The 19,272-nt window shown below is 43.1% G+C and overlaps 1 protein-coding gene across 5 annotated transcripts in view; it reads right to left on the minus strand.

Moving 5' to 3' along the window:
• The window catches only part of LOC139383168 (MAP/microtubule affinity-regulating kinase 4-like), a 56,541-nt gene extending 38,920 nt beyond the window's left edge, over positions 1-17,621 (minus strand). For 4 of the 5 annotated variants that reach the window (XM_071127545.1, XM_071127547.1, XM_071127549.1 and 1 more), the window contains exon 1: positions 16,646-17,595. In XM_071127545.1, the coding sequence (XP_070983646.1) occupies positions 16,646-16,693 (48 nt within the window). In that variant the 5' untranslated portion in view covers positions 16,694-17,595. Of the gene's footprint in view, positions 1-16,645 lie in introns of all 5 variants that reach the window. The other variant, XM_071127546.1, reaches the window with a different exon arrangement.
• Positions 17,622-19,272: the final 1,651 nt, after the last annotated feature.

Below are 19,272 nucleotides of genomic sequence, written 5' to 3' on the forward strand. Positions count from 1 at the left end.
CTGGGAAAAGAGAAAGGGGTCATAAACAAAATTCAAAATCATCTAGCTGCATCGCATCTTGACATCAATGGTGTGAAATCACATTCTCTGCCAATAGATGATTCTAGAACAAATACAAACGATTTAAGCAGACATCAGCTAAGAAATTCTGGTGAACTAGAACCCCCAAATGTCTACACGTCTGAAACTACCAAAGCCAACATTTATAGAGGGCTTTGTGGAATGGAATTGTTAATGTCGAGTGTTGAGTGGCCATGAGTAATTCATCAAGGTCTGTTGTGAAAAACCTGTTAATGCTATTAGAGTAAGCTATTGGGCTGACAGTAAATACTGAACAGTGCCAAGCTAGCTAACAGGCTAACACATTAACACAGTTAGCAGTGGCTCATGAGGCCTATGGAAGCCAAGGAAGGCAGCTAATCTCATTCCACCCCACATTGCTGGCATTCTTCACATGCATGCTCCTCTGAGGTCATAAACTAAAGACGGGTGGCATGGTGCAACTCAGCATCTCCTAATCGATCTGCTCTGGAATGGCCGACACCACACTGTAGCGTACAGTTAGCTGCGTTTGCACGCCAACGCGACATAGCGGCTCAACATTCCTCCTACACGGTGCCTTGGCTCGATGGGTTACCCATCGCAGCATGTTCCAAGTCAACAAAGCATAAACGGAGAGTTTGGATAACACAATCTATGACAACATTTGGTTGAATCATTTCAAATCCCTAACGACGTTTAGAGAATAGTTTGGATAAGAGTCACAGCATGGTGTTCCTGAAGTAACAGAGTCATTTGAGAGAAATTACACTTCTCAACGTAGTATCAATAATGACCTTATGATACAGTGCCAATGCAGGAGCATGAAGAAAAAGAGAGAGAGGAGAGAAGGGAGAAGTGGAGGGACGAGGTAAAACTATTTTTAATCAACTGAATAATTTAGGCGAGGTGTGGTGAGGGAAGGGAAATGTGGGGCCCCTTATGGAACAGGGCAGGAGAGATGGTGGTTTCTAAGATATGGCCTTTTTTCCTTTCCTGGTGACTTTACCTTGACCTTATTTGAAAAGATCACAGTGTTCAAGGTAAAGAGGGGAGGAAAAGTCGCTGAGGAAAGGGGATAGCGTTTGAATGAATCTAACCATCCTCACCACTCCGATCTCACTAAAGCATGAATGAAGTAACATTTTAAGGATTTATTTATCCATATTTATTGAGGAACTCACTACAATGAAGATAATGATGATTTTGTGGTATTTAAATCGTGTTAAGCCAATGCTTCAGAGAACGCCCCGAAATTAGTTTCAACTGTCAAACCACGTTATTATACTTAGGCGGTGTTATGACGACATTAATCAACAACGCAGCCTCTACATCCTTGGCTAAAGAAGGTAGGTAAGGACTGATAGATCGTCCTTCCCTTGTTCAATACATTTGAAAGCGGTTTTCCTTGCAACCTGTCAAAAACTTCCAGCCTCAAATGCCTATTCGAATGCACCCAGAGAGATAGACGGTAGGATTGAAAAGACAGATGATCTCATCAGTAGCCCTAAGCACAACCAGTTCCCAGCTTCAGACCACAGCCATGTGTAGGCTAGCACAGGGAAGGCATACTGTATAATAAAGCATACTGTAGAACCTTCAGACAGAATAGTGCACCCTAACTCCCAGGAAAGATCCCGCTGCCTGACTGAGACAGTCTTTCTTTAAAACACATGCGCAGAGACACCAACACACACGCGCACACACACACGTACACACAGTATACTATCATAAATGTGCAATGCATATGCAAGAGCATAAGCCTTAACCCCAGATCAGCACATCAGGTGAAACAGAGCATTTGGTGCTGCATCAGACTACTCTTGGCAGAGCCCTTTCACCCCCTCCCCATCCCTCTCTCTCTCCCACCCTCCCCCGCCCTGCCGCAGTCCGGTTTATCACTCCTCTCATCCACCTGTTCCCATGTCGTGTCCCTCGCTCGTTCGCTCCCACAGGAAAGAGGAGAGCTCCTATTGGGCATCGCCTCCGACCGAGCCCCTATGTCCCGCCTGCATCCCCATCTCACTGGGTGTGACAAGCCCTCAGTTAGCCCCTCCCCTTCATATCCCCCTCCCCCAAAACAAATCAATTAGTCTCCCTCTCCTTTCCACACCCGACCCCGATCCCCTTGTGTCTAGTGTTGCTATCTTTCTCTAATTTTCAGCCAACCTCACAATCTGGGTTCTCTTCTCTTCCCACCCTTTTCCATTTGACCCTTTCAAGGAGAGCCCATCGATTCTCTCTCTCCATCCAATTGCCACGTCAATGTATTCAGATAGTGGGATGAAGTCTGAGGGCAGAGGGCTGGGTACGAGATGAAGTCACTGATACATACATAGACAGACTGGGGGGCAAGACTAGAGAGACATGAATGTGTGTTGTAGCAGTTCAACAGAGCAGGGTCACAGACAGGTCTTGGAGGTGAAACTGAACACCACAACAATAAAAACATGAACATGAAAAAACAAGTGACTATATGCATGTGATTTTTACTTGTTTGTTGCAACAACAATGTTCTGTGTGGGCCATGAGAACCCTGGAGGGTGAAAGCCAGAATAATCAAGTGTGAGAGATTGTATCCGTTTGAGTGTAAACAATAGGGAATGCATAGAATCGCAAATGTTCCACAAAATAACATTCAACCAGCTGAAATAAATGGAAGGTCCTGCTGGATCAAACCATAATTAGTCATAGTCAACTAGAGAGAAAGAGATACAGGTTATGTCATAGCACGCAACTATAACTACAACAGGAGGTGTGGTATGATAACACCAGTACACCCAACAAGTATGCCATTCTCTCACTCCACCATCTTCTTCTAAAGGGGTGGCAGGTAGCCAAATGGTTAGAGCATTGGGCCAGTTACCAAAAGATTGCTAGATCGAATCCCCGAGCTGACAAGGTAAAAATCTGTCATTCTGCCCCTGAACAAGGCTCAACCCACTGTTTCTAGGCCATCATTGTAAATAGGAATTTGTTCTTAACTGACTTTCCTGGTTAAATAAATAAATGAAATAAAGGAAGTACAGAGCTGGTAAACAGAGAGAGAATTTCAGGGTCAAGGCTACACCTCCTAAAGAGGAAAGTTGTCATGACCCAGTCATGTAATGGCAGCCTGGAGGCACACTCAGTTTCCTGTGCATCACTGGGTGAGGCCATCCCTGAAATACTAGGTCTGTATGGCAACCTACAAGTTATGTATTCAGGCCAATAAAAGCCTGTAGCATAGGTTAGCATGATTGCTAACCTATATAAGTAATTCTAATAGGCTACATGGCAATCTCTACTATTGTAGACAAATGTGAACCACTCTGAGTAAGGCTGGACAGTGCCTGGGGGCGGTTTGTGTCTATCTTTGCATCGGATCACATGACTGGTGAGCGGCAAAACAATAGGAGGCTGTGCTATGGGTTGAGGATGGGTCAGGGTTTCAACATCCCGTCCTTACACAATGCCCCCCATAACCTCCCCTCAGACTTCCTCTCTGTGCCTGTGATGACAGTTTTTCAGGCTGGATATGTCCATAGAGTAGAATCTCAATATGGTATATGGTAATTATGGTATAGGAAGTGTTACAAAATCTATGTCCCTTGTACATATGTGGATAGTTGGAATGTCTCTGTTCATAAATGTCTGATATATAGCCTAGCTAGCACCCATCTAACTGGAAGTTGTGACCGTAGCCAGCGTCTTACTGTCCTGAAGAGCACGTGACATGCCACACTGTCACATGTCATACACTGCTGTGCAGTGTTTCCTGGACTGGTTGACATGGAAATCCAGCTTGGTTAAAAAACAGAGTGTGAATAAGACAGCGTCCAAAACATATTATCCCAATAGAACCAACATTAGGCTACTTTATTCATTTGCACCAAGCTACTAGCTACATTCGGACAGATCTTTTGCTATGCGTGCAGAGGTCAGACTCGGAGCTGGTAAACTGTAGTTTCTTCTGCCAGTATCAATCCTCTTCAATAATTTTTAGCTCTACAGCAGTTACATTTCAGTACATTTTCACATAAAACTTGCTTTGCTGTTAATCCAGAGCGTTTACTGAACTTTTGGCAAATCCTGTTGTGTTGGTTGGGGGCAGATTAGTTTGCAGCAACGACCTAACATATCTATCTATTCTATCTATTCTTTGGGAGTCCCAGACAGTCTGCTCAGCTGCCTGCCAGTGAATTCAACAGCATGACTCATGACTGAATGAACTCTCCTCAGTCAGTCCAGTCGGTAAACTACCACTGGGGTTTTTACCAAAACCATGAGCAACACAGCTGAGAAGCGACTGGGGATAATGGCTTCAGAACACTAGAGACACAGCCACTGCAGCCAGTGTGGTTCACAGCACAAGTCTCACCTTTGTGTCAAACAAAACCTTGAAAGACCATATGCTTATGGCAAAGAACACTACAGCAGGAAAGGTCCATCCCCTCAGGGCTTGGAACCTAACCAATACAATGTTAGAAGAACCGAAAATATGGATGTCGATTATGGCAGCCCCCCGCACCTCTCTGATTCAGAGCGGTTGGGTTAAATGCGGCAGTCAGGGCGGCAGGGGAGCCTAGTGGTTAGAGCGTTGGACTAGTAACCGAAAGGTTGCAAGTTCAAACCCCCGAGCTGACAAGGTACAAATCTGTCGTTCTGCCCCTGAACAGGCAGTTAACCCACTGTTCCTAGGCCGTCATTGAAAATAAGATTTGTTCTTAACTGACTTGCCTAGTTAAATAAAAGGTTAAAAAGAATTACATGTGGAAGACACATTTCAGTTGAATGCATTCAGTCGTACAACTGACTAGGTCTCCCCCCCTTTCCTTTCCCTAAAGCTATCATCAGGATCATTCAATCCTAAGTATATCTCAGCAACTGAAGAGGTGAGAAGTCTTTCCTAAAGGTATTTGTATGAAGAGCAGAAGAGAATGCAGGTCAAACTTGAGTAATTTAACAATCTGCCTCTAAGAGTGCCTGAAGCTTTCTCGTTCAGTACTTCTTCAACAAATATGTTCTAGAACAAAATGGCCTTACACAAACAGACAGAGAGAGTATATCTCGCTTTCAAAGCAGGAAATCTTCCATCTCTCATAGGATTAAGCCTGTATACAAACTAAGCGAATAACAGATACAAATCTGGTCATGTTGTATTAGTAACAGGTTTGGGGAGTTGCACTCACTGTCATTTAACCCATTAATTAAGAGTGACAGGACAGACTCCCTCCTTCCTTTGAAGTTAATTTGTATCATTGCAACAGGTCTAATAATCCCCCACACTCATAGGCATGTGCTAGTGCACACAAACACACATCAACAAAGGCAGATGAACGGAGGGAACTGAACTCTACCAGCAAGCACTACTGCTTATTTATGTTACTTTATTTCTTCCTGTGTCGGATATCCCTCTCTCTTTCTCTCATCCTCTAGTGGACACAGAAACAGGGCGCCATGGCTCTCTGGTTTCACACACATACGACACACAAACCAAACACACACGAGTTCTCAGTCAGGTTCTCTAACCGATGTATCTTAGAAGCCTGAAATGAATTTAACTGATGCCCTTATCCAAAGCCACTTACAGTGCACTGCACAGCCTATACAGTTCATCTATACGGCACTGCCATATGAAACAGCCTAAACACCAGCAAGAACACAGGAGCACTGGCTCAGAGAAACAGGGCCATTAGTCTTCAATAGGAAAGTTAATTTTACTACAGTGTGCAACGTGTGAAACCAGAACATAACAAACTGCTTTCACTAGACTGGCCTAACACTGTAAGCCTACCATATCGCTTAGCTTTTCCAATTGTGCTCTGGTCATAGACCCACACAGGAGCCAAATACCTATCTGACCTTCTGCTGAAGACCCAAACATTCTTGATTGTGTACAGGACCTTGCTTAGTTTCATACATGAACAAGGCAGATGGCCCATGGGCAACTCAAGCACAGATTAAATAGTAATGAATGGCTCCATAGGGTCTGCTGGGGCTAAGTAGCAGGACTAAGGTCAGAGATATAACGTAATTAACTGCCCTAGATTAGCCTGTAGAGCAGATTCCCTGTCTCAGTCTCCATCTGTTTACTTACACTCTCACAGTGGATAGACAGAAGAGGTTTGCATACTCTGCCAGATCATTTTTTCGCAATTGACACTTGTGCTTCCATTTCCCGCTCCACTTCATTATTGTTGTTGTACTTATTACCCCTTTTCTCCCCAATTTCGTGATATCCAATTGGTAGTTACAATGTTGTCCTATCGCTGCAACTCCCGTACGGACTTGGGAGAGGCGAAGGTTGAGAGCCATGCGTCCACCAAAAAACACGGCCCTGCCAAGCCGCACTGCTTCTTGACACACTGCTCGCTTAACCCGGGAGCCAGCCGCTCCAATGCATCGGAGGAAACACCATACAACTGGTGACTGAAATCAGCGTGCATGCGCCCGGGCTGCCACAGGAGTCGCTAGAGCGCGATGGGACAAGGACATCCCGGCCGGTCAAACCCTCCCCTAACCCGGACGAAACTGGGACAATAGTACGCTACCTCATGGGCCTCCCGGTCGCGGCCGGCTGAGACACAGCCTGAGATTGAATACGGGTCTGTAGTGACGCCTATAGCACTGCGGTGCAATGCCTTAAACCGCTGCGCCACTTGGGAGGACTTCACTTTTGCAGAATCTCTGTGCAGTGCTGTGACATGTCATGCGACATTTCCAACATCAACAGACGCTCCACGCCGAGGCCAGGGGAGGACGAGCAGTACTGTGCAGTGAAACTAGCTAGGCTTATGTAAACAGGATAGATCCTACCACATTCTATGAGTCCACTATAATTTGTTGTATGAAACTAGGCATGAAATGAAACTAGGACTCATGACTCTACCATCTACTGCAGGGATCATCAACTAGATTCAGCCGCGGGCCAATTTTTGCTTGAGCGGATGGTCAGGGGGCCGGAACATTATAAAATAAATATTTTTTTGACTGCAAATTGACCACAAGAAGCCTCAACAGGTATAATATTTGATTAAAACATAATCATTTCAAACCTTGATTACATTTGGGAACATTGTCCGACGTAGGGTGCCATCTTTCGGATGGGACGTTAAAACAGGTGTCCTGACTCTGTGGTCACTAAAGATGGCGCTTACTGTAAGAGTAGGGGTTTTCACCCCGGTGTTCATGGCCACCTACTCATCCCCCTCATTCCTAATAGGTATATATCACTCCTCACCTCTCCACCTGATAGCTGATGTGTGGTGAGCGTTCTGGCACAAAAATGGTCGGCGTACATCACTGAGGTGGGTGCTACACATTTCCCCCCTCAGTTGGTAGAAAAGTGCTATATAAATCCATCAATTATTTTTATTGGTAAACGATCAAATATATCATTCTATTATGCATGGGAATACTTGGGAAAAGATTTCCAAATTAAAATCACTTGGAGCTGATTTCCTGGTGTTTTACAGTCTTTTATATCCAACAATGAAAATGTGAAACAAATAATGAGTAGCGGTCGAACACAGGAGTGGAATGCTCTAGCGCAGCCTAGTCGCTCTGGAAAGCGACAGTAGGCCCAGGTGAAACAGCTGTCTTATGCATCGCTAGGTAACCCACTCAGCTAGGGCTGGGCAATATGGACAAAATATCACATCACAATATGTTTCACGGTATGGCGGTATTTTAAGTTTCTGAATATTACAAGATCTTAATAAGTTCTAGAAGTAGTGAATGACTCTAGAAAGGCCACACGTTATTTCTAAGTGATTTCATTGGTCTTTCTAAGTTCTGATTGTTTTATACTCAACCAAACTAGGACAACATTGACAGTGAAAGTCAAATTTGTAGAACTTTGCATTTATTTAGCATTGTTTCAAAATACCTTTATAGACGGTATTGTAAAAATCCATACCGGTATACTAGTCTCCACGATATACAGTATCGCCCAGCCCTTTACTCAACCCTGGAGACGCACAGGTAAAGTGACACCAGAGTGCAACGGTTACGTAACAGTGCAGAGAGCTGTGTGCAAATGTTCTTGAAGCAATTCAAATAGACTCCTGTCCTGACAGCTTTCCAAATAAACCAGTTCAACACAACCAAAAACTAGCCTGATACTTAGGCTTGCTTGGTCATATAAATGGGAGTAAGTCAAGTTCCTTTCTACTAGACGATAGTCATCTTTACCAATATGAGCAGGTCATGTATAGCCCACCATTGATACGAGGTTCTGTTCAATGCAATTCAACAGACTGTGAACATTCCTACGTGACCTGCATGGCTCCAATCGGATTTGAGGAGTCCTTTCCATTTAGAGACAGCCAAATCATGAACCCATCAACAAGGGGATCCGACCACACCGGCCAAATCATGAATCCATCAACGCAAGGCCACACAATGGCTCTGTTCTGTGCCACCGGGAAAAACCTGTTCATTCATTCAGACCTGCATCTGGTTGCATTATACAGGCTTGTGAATTATTTGCAAAGGGGCCATAAACTATTGACAGGTAAATACAACAAAAAGTTTATATGCAAAATGTATGACTAAGAGTTTGTTCACAATATGGAGGGTTATTTGTATTTGGGCCGAATTTGCAAGCTGAGCTGGATAAGAAATGTATAGAGGTAAGTAAAGGTACTGATCAAAACAACAGAAACGGGGCCTACATGGGCTCCATTCACGGGACTGGCTGGGCAACTGGAGAGTGAGAGTAAAGGTCCCTCTACCAGATGGTGCTGATAGAAGCGAGAGAATGAGGGGCATACAGAGGATGTCACAATGCAGGGGGGTGCGAAACTGTACCAGCGCTAAGACAGCATTAGTGGCCTGACTCATAGCGACTTGGATCCCTGGGACATGCTGGAGCGGGAGGTGCGAAGCAAGTGCGATTATGCAAATCTCAAATCTGGATGACTAATGTGTGCCACCATGTGTGTTGTTAGGTTTATTATTCAAGTTATGATGATAGAGAGATAATATTCCATTGAATAAGTATCATTAGGCTGACCTACATAACAAATTCCTTTGCTTTACAGACATGGAATTACAATGATTAGGCTTACACAGATTGATGTACAAGGATATAGGAAGACGTCTTACACAAGGGCACAACACAAGTGAAACCCCATTTGGAGTTTGAACATCATGTCATCTTCTGGTTAGTCTTCTTCAATGTGTAGGCCTATCATCTATTCGAGCAGAAAAACTCATGTGAATATTGAAAATGGTGGTTGTATCAACTGTTTACTGAGCCAAATATGCTACCCTCAAGAAATTCTTCATTTTAGGCCAACAGCCTCACAGGTCTGGTTTGTTGTTACCAATGATTTACCAAAATGTTAAGTATATAAATGCCCCGTCCCACCCTACTGTGCACATATCCTGCCTGATACACTACGTCAACCTCCACGCAACACATTTTCACTCTCCCACACACCCCCAGGCTGTCCCAGGGAACGAGATCGAGGAAGACGATACAATCTAAAATCATTTTAATTACAGATGGGGCTTTCTGGGAGGTATGGTGCGGGCAACATAATATGAGGAGACCGGTGTGGGCTTTCTCATTTTACGCCACCACCTTTCACTCAGCATAGATGTCGAACTGGGAGGAAAGTGGACTGGGAAGCAAAACACTCCTGGGTTTCCATGGAGAGATTTCAAACAAGAGGAGCGTGTGACCCAGTTGACAGCAAGAGCAGGTCAATCATTTCGATCCCTGACCTGCAACATTTCTGTCACATAAAGGACAACCAACATGTGGTTTTTGTTAAAGGGCCAGTGCAGCAGAATATTGGATTTCCCTGTGTTTTACATACAGTTGAAGTCAGAAGATTACATACACTTAGGTTGGAGTCATTAAAACTCATTTTTCAACCACTACACAAATTTCCTGTTAACAAACTATAGTTTTGGCAAGTCAGTTAGGACATCTACTTTGTGCATGACACAAACAGATCCCTCACAAGTCCTCAACCGGCAGATTCATTAAATAGTACTCGCAAAACACCAGTCTCAACGTCAACAGTGAAGAAGCGACTTCGGTATGCTGGCCTTTTAGGCAGAGTTGCAAAGAAAAAGCCATATCTCAGACTGGCCAATAAAAATAAAAGATTAAGATGGGCAGAAGAACACAGACACTGGACAGAGGAACTCTGCCTAGAAGTCCAGCATCCCGAAGTCGCCTCTTCACTGTTGACGTTGAGACTCGTGTTTTGTGGGTACTATTTAATGAAGCTACCAGCTGAGGACTTGTGAGGCATCTGTTTCTCAAACTAGACACTCTAATGTACTTGTCCTCTTGCTCAGTTGGGCCTCCCACTCCTCTTTCTGTTATGGTTAGAGCTAGTTTGCGCTGTTCTGTACACAACGCTGTACAGCGCTGTTCAATTTCTTGGCAATTTCTCGTATGAAATAGCCTTCATTTCTCAGAACAAGAATAGACTGACGAGTTTCAGAAGAAAGGTCTTGTTTCTAGCCATTTTGAGCCTGTAATCCAACCCACAAATGCCGATGTTCCAGATACTCAACAAGTCTAAAGAAGGCCAGTTTAATTGTTTCTTTAATCAGAACAACAGTTTTCAGCTGTAATAACATAATTGAAAAATAGTTTTCTAAATATCAATTAGCCTTTTAAAATGACAAACTTGGATTAGCTAACACAACGTGCCATTGGAACACAGGAGTGATGGTTGCTGATAATGGGCCTCTATACGCCTATGTAGATATTCCATAAAATATTGCCGTTTCCAGCTCCAATAGTCATTTACAACATTAACAATGTCTATAATGTATTTCCGATCAATTTGATGTTATTATAATAGACAAAAAATAGCTTTTCTTTCAAAAACAAGGACATTTCTCAGTGACCCCAAACTTTTGAACAAATCACTGACATAAATCACTGACAGTGTCACCAGCAAAGCACCATCACTCCTCCTCCTCCATGCTTCACGATGGAAACCACACATGCGGAGATCATCTGTTCACCTACTCTGCATCTCACAAAGACACAGCGGTTGGAACCACAAATCTCAAATTTGGATTCATCAGACCAAATGACAGATTTCCACCAGTCTAATGTCCATTGCTCGTATTTTCAGGTCAATCGGGTTCAATTCCAGGCTCTGGCTGGGCCACTCAAGGATATCTCTGTACTTTGCTTTATTAGTTTTTCCCTCGATCCTGACTAGTCTAAGCAGTCACTGCCACTGAAAAACATCCCCACAGCATGATTCTGCCACCACCTTGGTTCACAGTAGGGATGGTGCCAGGTTTCCTCCAGGCGTGACGCTTGGCATTCAGGCCAAAGAGTTCAATCTTGGTTTCTTCAGATCAGAGAATCTTGTCTCTCATGGTCTGAGAGTCTTTAGGTGCCTTTTGGCAAACTGTCATGTGGACTGTCATGTGCCTTTTACTGAGGAGGGGCTTCTGTCTGGCCACTCTACCATACAGGCCTGATTGGTAGAGCGCTGCAGAGATGGTTGCCCTTCTGGAAGGTTCTCCCATCTCCACAGAGGAACTCTGGAGCTCTCTCGGAGTGACCATCAGGTCCTTGGTCACCTTCTTTCATTTAAAAATGGACTTGGGGACTGTCAATGACGCAGATTTTTTGGGGGGACACTTCCCCAGATCTGTGCCTCGACACAATCCTGTCTCAGAGCTCTACAGACACTTCCCTTTGACCTGATGGCTTGGTTTTTGCTCTGACACACACTGTCAACTGTGGGACCTTACATAGACAGATGTGTGCCTTTCCAAATCATGTCCAATCAATTGAATTTATCACAGGTGTATGCCAATCAAGTTGTAGAAACATCTCAAGGATGATCAATGGAAACAGGATGCACTTGAGCTCAATTTCGAGTCTCATAGCAAAGGATCTGAATACTTACAGTTGAAGTCTGAAGTTTACATACACCTTAGCCAAATACATTTAAACTCAGTTTTTCACAATACCTGACATTTAATCCTAGTAAAAATTCATTTTAGGTCCGTTAGAATCACCACTTTATTTTAAGATTGTGAAATGTCAGAATAATAGTAAAGAAAATAATTGACTTTTATTTCTTCCATCACATTTCCAGTGGGTCAGAAGTTTACATACACTCAATTAGTATTTGGTAGCATTGCCTTTAAATTGTTTAACTTAGGCCTCCCGAGTGGCGCAGTGGTCTAGCTGTGCCACCAGAGACTCTGGGTCCAAGCCCAGGCTCTGTCGGGGGCTGGCCGCGACCAGGAGGTCCATAGGGCGATGCACAATTGGCCTAGTGTCGTCCGGGTTAGGGAGGGTTTGGCCGGCAGGGTTATCCTTGTCTCATCGCGCACTAGCGACTCCTGTGGCGGGCCGGGCGCAGTGCACGCTAACCAGGTCGCCAGGTGCACGGTGTTTCCTCCGACACATTGGTGCGGCTGGCTTCCGGGTTGGATGCGCGCTGTGTTAAGAAGCAGTGTGGCTTGGTTGGGTTGTGTTTTGGAGGACGCATGGCTTTCGACCTTCGTCTCTCCCGGGCCCGTACGGGAGTTGTAGCGATGAGACAAGACCCTAACTGCTAACAATTGGATACCACGAAATTGGGGAGAAAAAGGGGGGTAAAATAAATTAATAATAATTGTTTAACTTGGGTCAAACGGTTCAGGTAGCCTTCCACAAGCTTCCCACAATAAGTTGGGTGAATTTTGGCCTGACAGAGCTGGTGTAACTGAGTCAGGTTTGTAGGCCTCCTTGCTCACACACGCTTTTTCAGTTCTGCCCACAAATGTTCTATTGGATGAGGTCAGGGCTTTGTGATGGCCACTCCAATACCTTGACTTTGTTGTCCTTAAGCCATTTTCCACAACTTTGGAAGTATGCTTGGGGTCAGTGTCCTCTTGGAAGACCCATTTGCGAACAAGCTTTAACTTCCTGACTGATGTCTTGAGATGTTGCTTCAATATATCCACACCCTCCTCATGATGCCATTTATTTTGTGAAGTGCACCAGTCCCTCCTGCAGCAAAGCACCCCCACAACATGATGCTGCCACCCCAGTGCTTCACGGTTGGGATGGTGTTCTTCGGCTTGCAAGCCTCCCCTTATTCCTCCAAACAGTTCTCCAAAAAGTGCAATATTTGTCCCCATGTGCAGTTGCAAACCGTAGTCTGGCTTTTATATGGCGGTTTTGGAGCAGTGGCTTCTTCCTTGCTCAGTTGCCTTTCAGGTTATGTCGATATAGGACTTGTTTTACTGTGGATATAGATACTTTTGTACCTGTTTCCTCCAGCATCTTCACAAGGTTCTTTGCTGTTGTTCTGGGATTGATTTGAACTTCTTCGCACCAAAGTACGTTCATCTCTAGGAGACAGAACGCGTCTCCTTCCTGAACAGTATGACGGCTGCATGGTCCCATGTTGTTGATACCTGCGTACTATTGATTGTACAGATGAAAGTGGTACCTTCAGGCGTTTGGAAATTGCTTCCAAGGATGAACCAGACTTGTGGAGGTCTGCAATTTTTTTTGAGGTCTTGGATGATTTCTTTTGATTTTCCTATGATGCCAAGCAAAGAGGCACTGAGTTTAAAGGTAGGCCTTGAAATACATCCACAGGTACACCTCCAATTGACTCAAATGATGTCAATTAGCCTATCAGAAGCTTCTAAAGCCATGACATCATTTTCTGGATTTTTCCAAGCTGGTTAAAGGCACAGTCAACTTAGTGTATGTAAACTTCTGACCCACTGGAATTGTGATACAGTGAATTATAAGTGAAATAATCTGTCTGTAAACAATTGTTGGAACAATTACTTGTGTCATGCACAAAGTAGATGTCCTAATCGACTTGCCAAAACTATAGTTTGTTCACAAGAAATTTGTGGAGTGGTTGAAAAACTAGTTTTAATGACTCCAACCTAAGTGTATGTAAACTTCCGACTTCAACTGTACATGCATAATTGCATTTGGGGTCACTTTTGATAATGGTGTTTTCCGCTAATGGAACATTCATGCTTACAGACTACTACCATGTGCGCATTGCTGTGCTTATAATGTGAAGAAATAGCCTAATAGTTTATTAACATTTTAAGCAAAACGTTCTGATCCGTTGCGTCTGTACTATGGGGGATAGTAGATTGACATAGCCTAGTGCTTTTGCTGTTCGTTAGGCCTACTCATCTTCTTGGCTGACAAAAAGTAAATGTGGACAGTTTTTCAAATATCTTCAATATTGTCACGCCCTGACCATAGAGAGCTGTTGGTTAGATCGGGTGTGATTAAGGGTGGGTTATATGGGGGAATTATATGTCTTATGTTGGCCTGGTATGGTTCCCAATCAGAGGCAGCTGTTTATCGTTGTCTCTGATTGGGGATCATATTTAGGTAGCCATTTCCCCATTGTGCTTTCAAGCAACTTCTTTCAAATCATTCGTCTCATCATGCAGCCTTACAATGTATTAAAAATCAAAACATAAGGCCCAACGTTTGTAGAACAACTAAAGTTACATTAAAAACTCTAAATTAAGCATATAGGAGTGCCTATTTCTTTGTTAGCTGCTCAACACAGAATAGCCGCATGAGTGCACTCCCTCAAATCGTTTTGAGAAAATGTTTCTATTTTATTCAGCTTTGTATTCTTCATACTATAAAATAATATAAAATAATGCCATGGAATTATAAGCAAAATTTGTCTGCTAAATGAACTAGTGTAGCCCACAACCATTTGGCATAGCCACATAAGGACAAGTATGCTATTCTTTTTTCTGAAATAGGCTTTTCAAAGTTTTCTTTAAACTGCATTGTTGGTTGAGGGACTGCCCAGTAAGTAAGCATTTCACTGTAAGGTCTACCTACACCTGTTGTATTCCGCGCATGTGACAAATAGCATTTGATTTTGTTTTGACTACATTTTCTTCATATCATGCTTTAAAACTGTCTTTGGGATTACAGACTAGGCCAGGCAAGGACAGATTGAAAATGTCACACTTGCCAACTGGTCTGCGCATGCTTTGAGAATATGCCCTGATATTCCGTCTGGCCTGGCAGCCTTGCGAGTGTTAACCTGTTTAAAAGTTTTACTCACTTCAGCCACGGAGAGCGAGATTACACAGTAATTTTGAACAACAGGGGCTTTCACACAAGACTCTGTGTTGTATTCCTCGAAGCGAAATTAAGAGAATCATGTTATCAAAAATGTACTCTCGTCTAGTCCTTTCTGAAGAGGACAACAAGCATGATCTGCTTCATGAATGTCTCGAAGATTTCTATGCCCTTTCTTTTAATAAATATTTTTGAAAAACAATGTAAGCTCAGGTCATGTATTGTAGTTGCGTAATATTATCCTAATTTAGCCCTGCACCCACACCAATCAACCAACATCATGACATGCCCTAATATTATGGATGAGGGTGGGCACAGCAGGGCTAGACAGACCCTACACCTCTCCGATATATCCACCTGTCAAAAATGCTTTGTCAATTCAACTCAAATGCTTTTGTAGTGAATCTATCTGCCTTTGATGGTGTCACTCTTGCATGCCATTCCTTCCAGGAAGCACCAAGTCAGTGGCATGATAATGTGAGACCTGCTTAGATATAGGATTTGAATGGATATTTATTGTAGCAGAGGATGATCAACAAATAAAAGCAACAACAATCAGAAGAACATAATATGCTATGTGGGCGTGGCATAATATAATTGTCTATCTATCTATTGTTCGTCTATGTAAATAAAGAAATAAACTGGGGCCCGTCCAATGGTGTGATCAAAATACAGGGTGGATTTTCACACTTCTAAAAGTGTCTGGCCGAGGATCCCTGTCAGTAAACATATAAAACGGTCTAGCTGTAAAGGGAAAGGGGGATACCTAGTCAGTTGTACAACTGAATGCCTTCAACTGAAATGTGTCTTGCGCATTTAACCCAACCCCTCTGAATCAGAGAGGTGCGGGGGGCTGTCTTAATCAACATCCACGTCTTTAAATGCCAGTCATCCGTCAAGAAGGTCTGTGCAAAACTGGTGAGCTACTTGTTATTTAAGCTCTGTTATTCTACAGCATTGATACTGTACTGAGCAGACTAGACTCAAGCCAAACATCCCCTTCATGATTGACGGGAATTAGAAGAGGTATAGAGCTTTTCGATGATGATTAACGGAATGTCCTCTTTTCACCATTCCTAAAAAAAAATGTGTGAAGCAAACAATGAAACCAAAGTGACATATCTGTGCCTGGGAGACTGTATACAAACCTGCCACTGCATTAGCTAGGCCACATGTGTCACATTGAATTGACATATTATTACATAATGGTATGACAGTGTTATAGATGTATCATTATTGATTTACAGACTTTCTAGGCGCAGCATGTGCTCTCTCTCAAAATTATGTATTATGGGTTATTCTGTTCACTTGAACAAAATGTACAGAGTGAATGAATGATGGTTTAAACAGCAGTGCAAATAGGCTACAGCCAGCCAGCAATCAATGATTGTATCGGCTTTATGCATCCTCCTGTCATTTTTTAGTACGTTGATATGTCACCTAGCTTGATTCCATGCCACTGTTCCATTTAAAGGGTGTAATGCACATGACAGTCAGACCTCTACAAAAGATTATACAAGACAATAAAATGTATTAAATACTTACTTGGTCCGATTTCCGCTCGTTCCCAGGTAGTGCTGCACGAGAAGACATTGTCCCTGAGGTATCCTTTCTATTAGGCTACTTGGTTTTTATGTAGGTAACAGTTATATACAGGATTATATTCTACCGAAGATAACGGTCGACATTGGCCGGTCCACCGCCTAGCCAGTGTTCCAAGGCAATAGACGCCTTTCCTACCGGCAACCCCAGGTTCGAGAGCAGTGAGACAGAATTGTATCCTCAAATACTCATTTTCATTGTAAAAAGCCAACACCGAACACGACAATTGTCTAGAAAACTGTCCGAATAGCCTTCTAGGCTATCCACTTCATGTTTGGTTGATTCTTCATGTGAAGAAAGGCATCAATGATATACCTCATTCTGGAATTAAAATGAACCCAAAATAGGTTTCTTGTCACTATCGCAACATTACTATACTAAAACAATTTTTTGAAAGCAATTCTGTGTTTCCAGTGATGAATGTGGGTGTATGTCAGGAACAGAGCAGTTTGTTATATCCGATAAAAAAAACAATTGTCAAAACAAAAAACATTGGTCAGGTAGCCTGCGCGTACCACGACCATGGGTGGATGTCTGTCGTTGAAAAATATGTATTTTTTGGGGGGTGCCAAATAATGCTCGCAAAACCAACCACTCCCAAGGCAAAACACTGAACGACTTAAGCCTAATTGCCAGCCCACATTTCATAGTTAATTAATAAATAATTAACCGTCAAAAGAAACAATACAACGACATGACAATTGCGGATAGAGCATCGGCGAATGTACTGTTACCCCCCTTTCTCTTTCTGCACGTGATGGACCACTTCCTGAAAAAGTAGCCGTCGAATAACACTCAACGTTCGAAAAATGATTTAACTTTGACTCTCACAGATATCCTACATAACTATCAATTGTAACATTTGCCTACAGAAAACGGCATCTCCAAACTGTATGACAAGAGCAAGAGGGAAGGACCTCAAGAGAAATAATAGGCAGGGCTGCGTCGGTGGCTCAGTTACACACCCTTCCCCCATATTCTTAAAGAGACAATCCCCCCATTCATTCATTGGTAGAACAGCAGTTACCAGCACCAGCCACACGTCAACCACGTTGGCAAGCAATATTCTGTACAGTAATGTCATCACTTGACGCTGCAGACAGCATCTCTTGGGCATTTGACAACAGGGGCGACAGGGCCCTGTCTGAAGAAGACACACTTTAACAAAGCAACAAACTACTGCACTTTTATGTAATTTTCCCTCCACTTGTAATTTATATTGTTGTGAGAACAAACCATCTGTTCTCTGGTGTATATAATTTATGTTTTAATCTATCTATATTATTCATGTCTATTTATTGATTATACCAAGTGGGTGATGACAGCAGAAGCACATCACCAAAGACTATAGTCTCACCTGTACAAATCGGACACGAGAGGGTCGGGCCCATGAACACCTCCTTCTGCTGTGGTCCCTGGGCACTCAGTATTTTGTTATTGAGATAGGCATATAGTGAATGTTGGTTTAGCTCTTTTCTTGGTTTCGCATGGGTGATAGAGCAGTGTGTGAAAGTGAGTCCTCAACATCAATTAGGCAGTCATTTGGGACCAAATCATTTGGGAACCACTTTATGTGGAATTTTCAATACTCGTAATGGGGTATGTGCGAAGGCAGGTAAAGTGTGGGCGTCAGATGATGCTGCTCTTTCCATGTACCATGGAGAGAGCCGAGACATGATTGTAAGTGATGTGTGCACACGGAGCGGGTGAGGGTGATCGACCAGGGCCCAGCCCCACCACTGCAACCCTGGCTGACCCTGAGGAACTGAACACAAACCACCTCCAGTCAGGTCTGCTGTCCAACAGAGCCTCCACTGTCTGACTCAAGACTCTTGGCAAATCTGATTGGATATAGCTTCATAAATGAATAGTATTAGTACTGTATTAATAACCCATTAGTAGCCCATTCATTCCAAACATACCTTCAGCTGACAGAGTATTGAACCATGTGAACTATTTGGCTTCTACATTATTATTAAAAAACATGCATACTCAGTGTAGACCTATACATCACATGGCAACATGAACAGTATCAGCTGTTATCCAAAATGCTTTACATATCCTCAAATGGAGGAGAGTTACAAACTACTGCAACTTCTCTCTATTCCAGTTGACCTACTGTATTTCAGACCTAGTCATCTCAATGCTCTAATTACAGCTGTTGGAAGGCAGTACCATGGCCAACCCCCCATGCCTCCCACTGCATTAATCTCTAATCTGGCAGAGATTATGATGTCTGGAGGCACATTGGAGGCTATGTTCTGCCCTTAATCAAGTGTCTGTCCAATCCTGACTGTCTTTGAACCCCAGGTTGTTGCTGTTCAAAGTTTACAAATACCTTTTTTTGTGAACAAAATCAGGCAATAGAATCATTATTATATATGATGAGACTTGGCTGTAATTCAAATATGCTTGAAGATGTTGTCCAACTTTTAATATGAATGCAAATTGTTAAAGGAATCAAATATATACAAATAAAGACCATTGATTGTATAGATTATGGGTTTCAAGAGTATATGGGCAACAGAATAATGCATTGGTTAGGTTAACATTGAAATAGGCAAGAGTGG

The sequence above is a fragment of the Oncorhynchus clarkii genome, chromosome 24 (assembly GCF_045791955.1).
Source record: "Oncorhynchus clarkii lewisi isolate Uvic-CL-2024 chromosome 24, UVic_Ocla_1.0, whole genome shotgun sequence".
NCBI classification, from domain to species: Eukaryota; Metazoa; Chordata; class Actinopteri; order Salmoniformes; family Salmonidae; genus Oncorhynchus; species Oncorhynchus clarkii.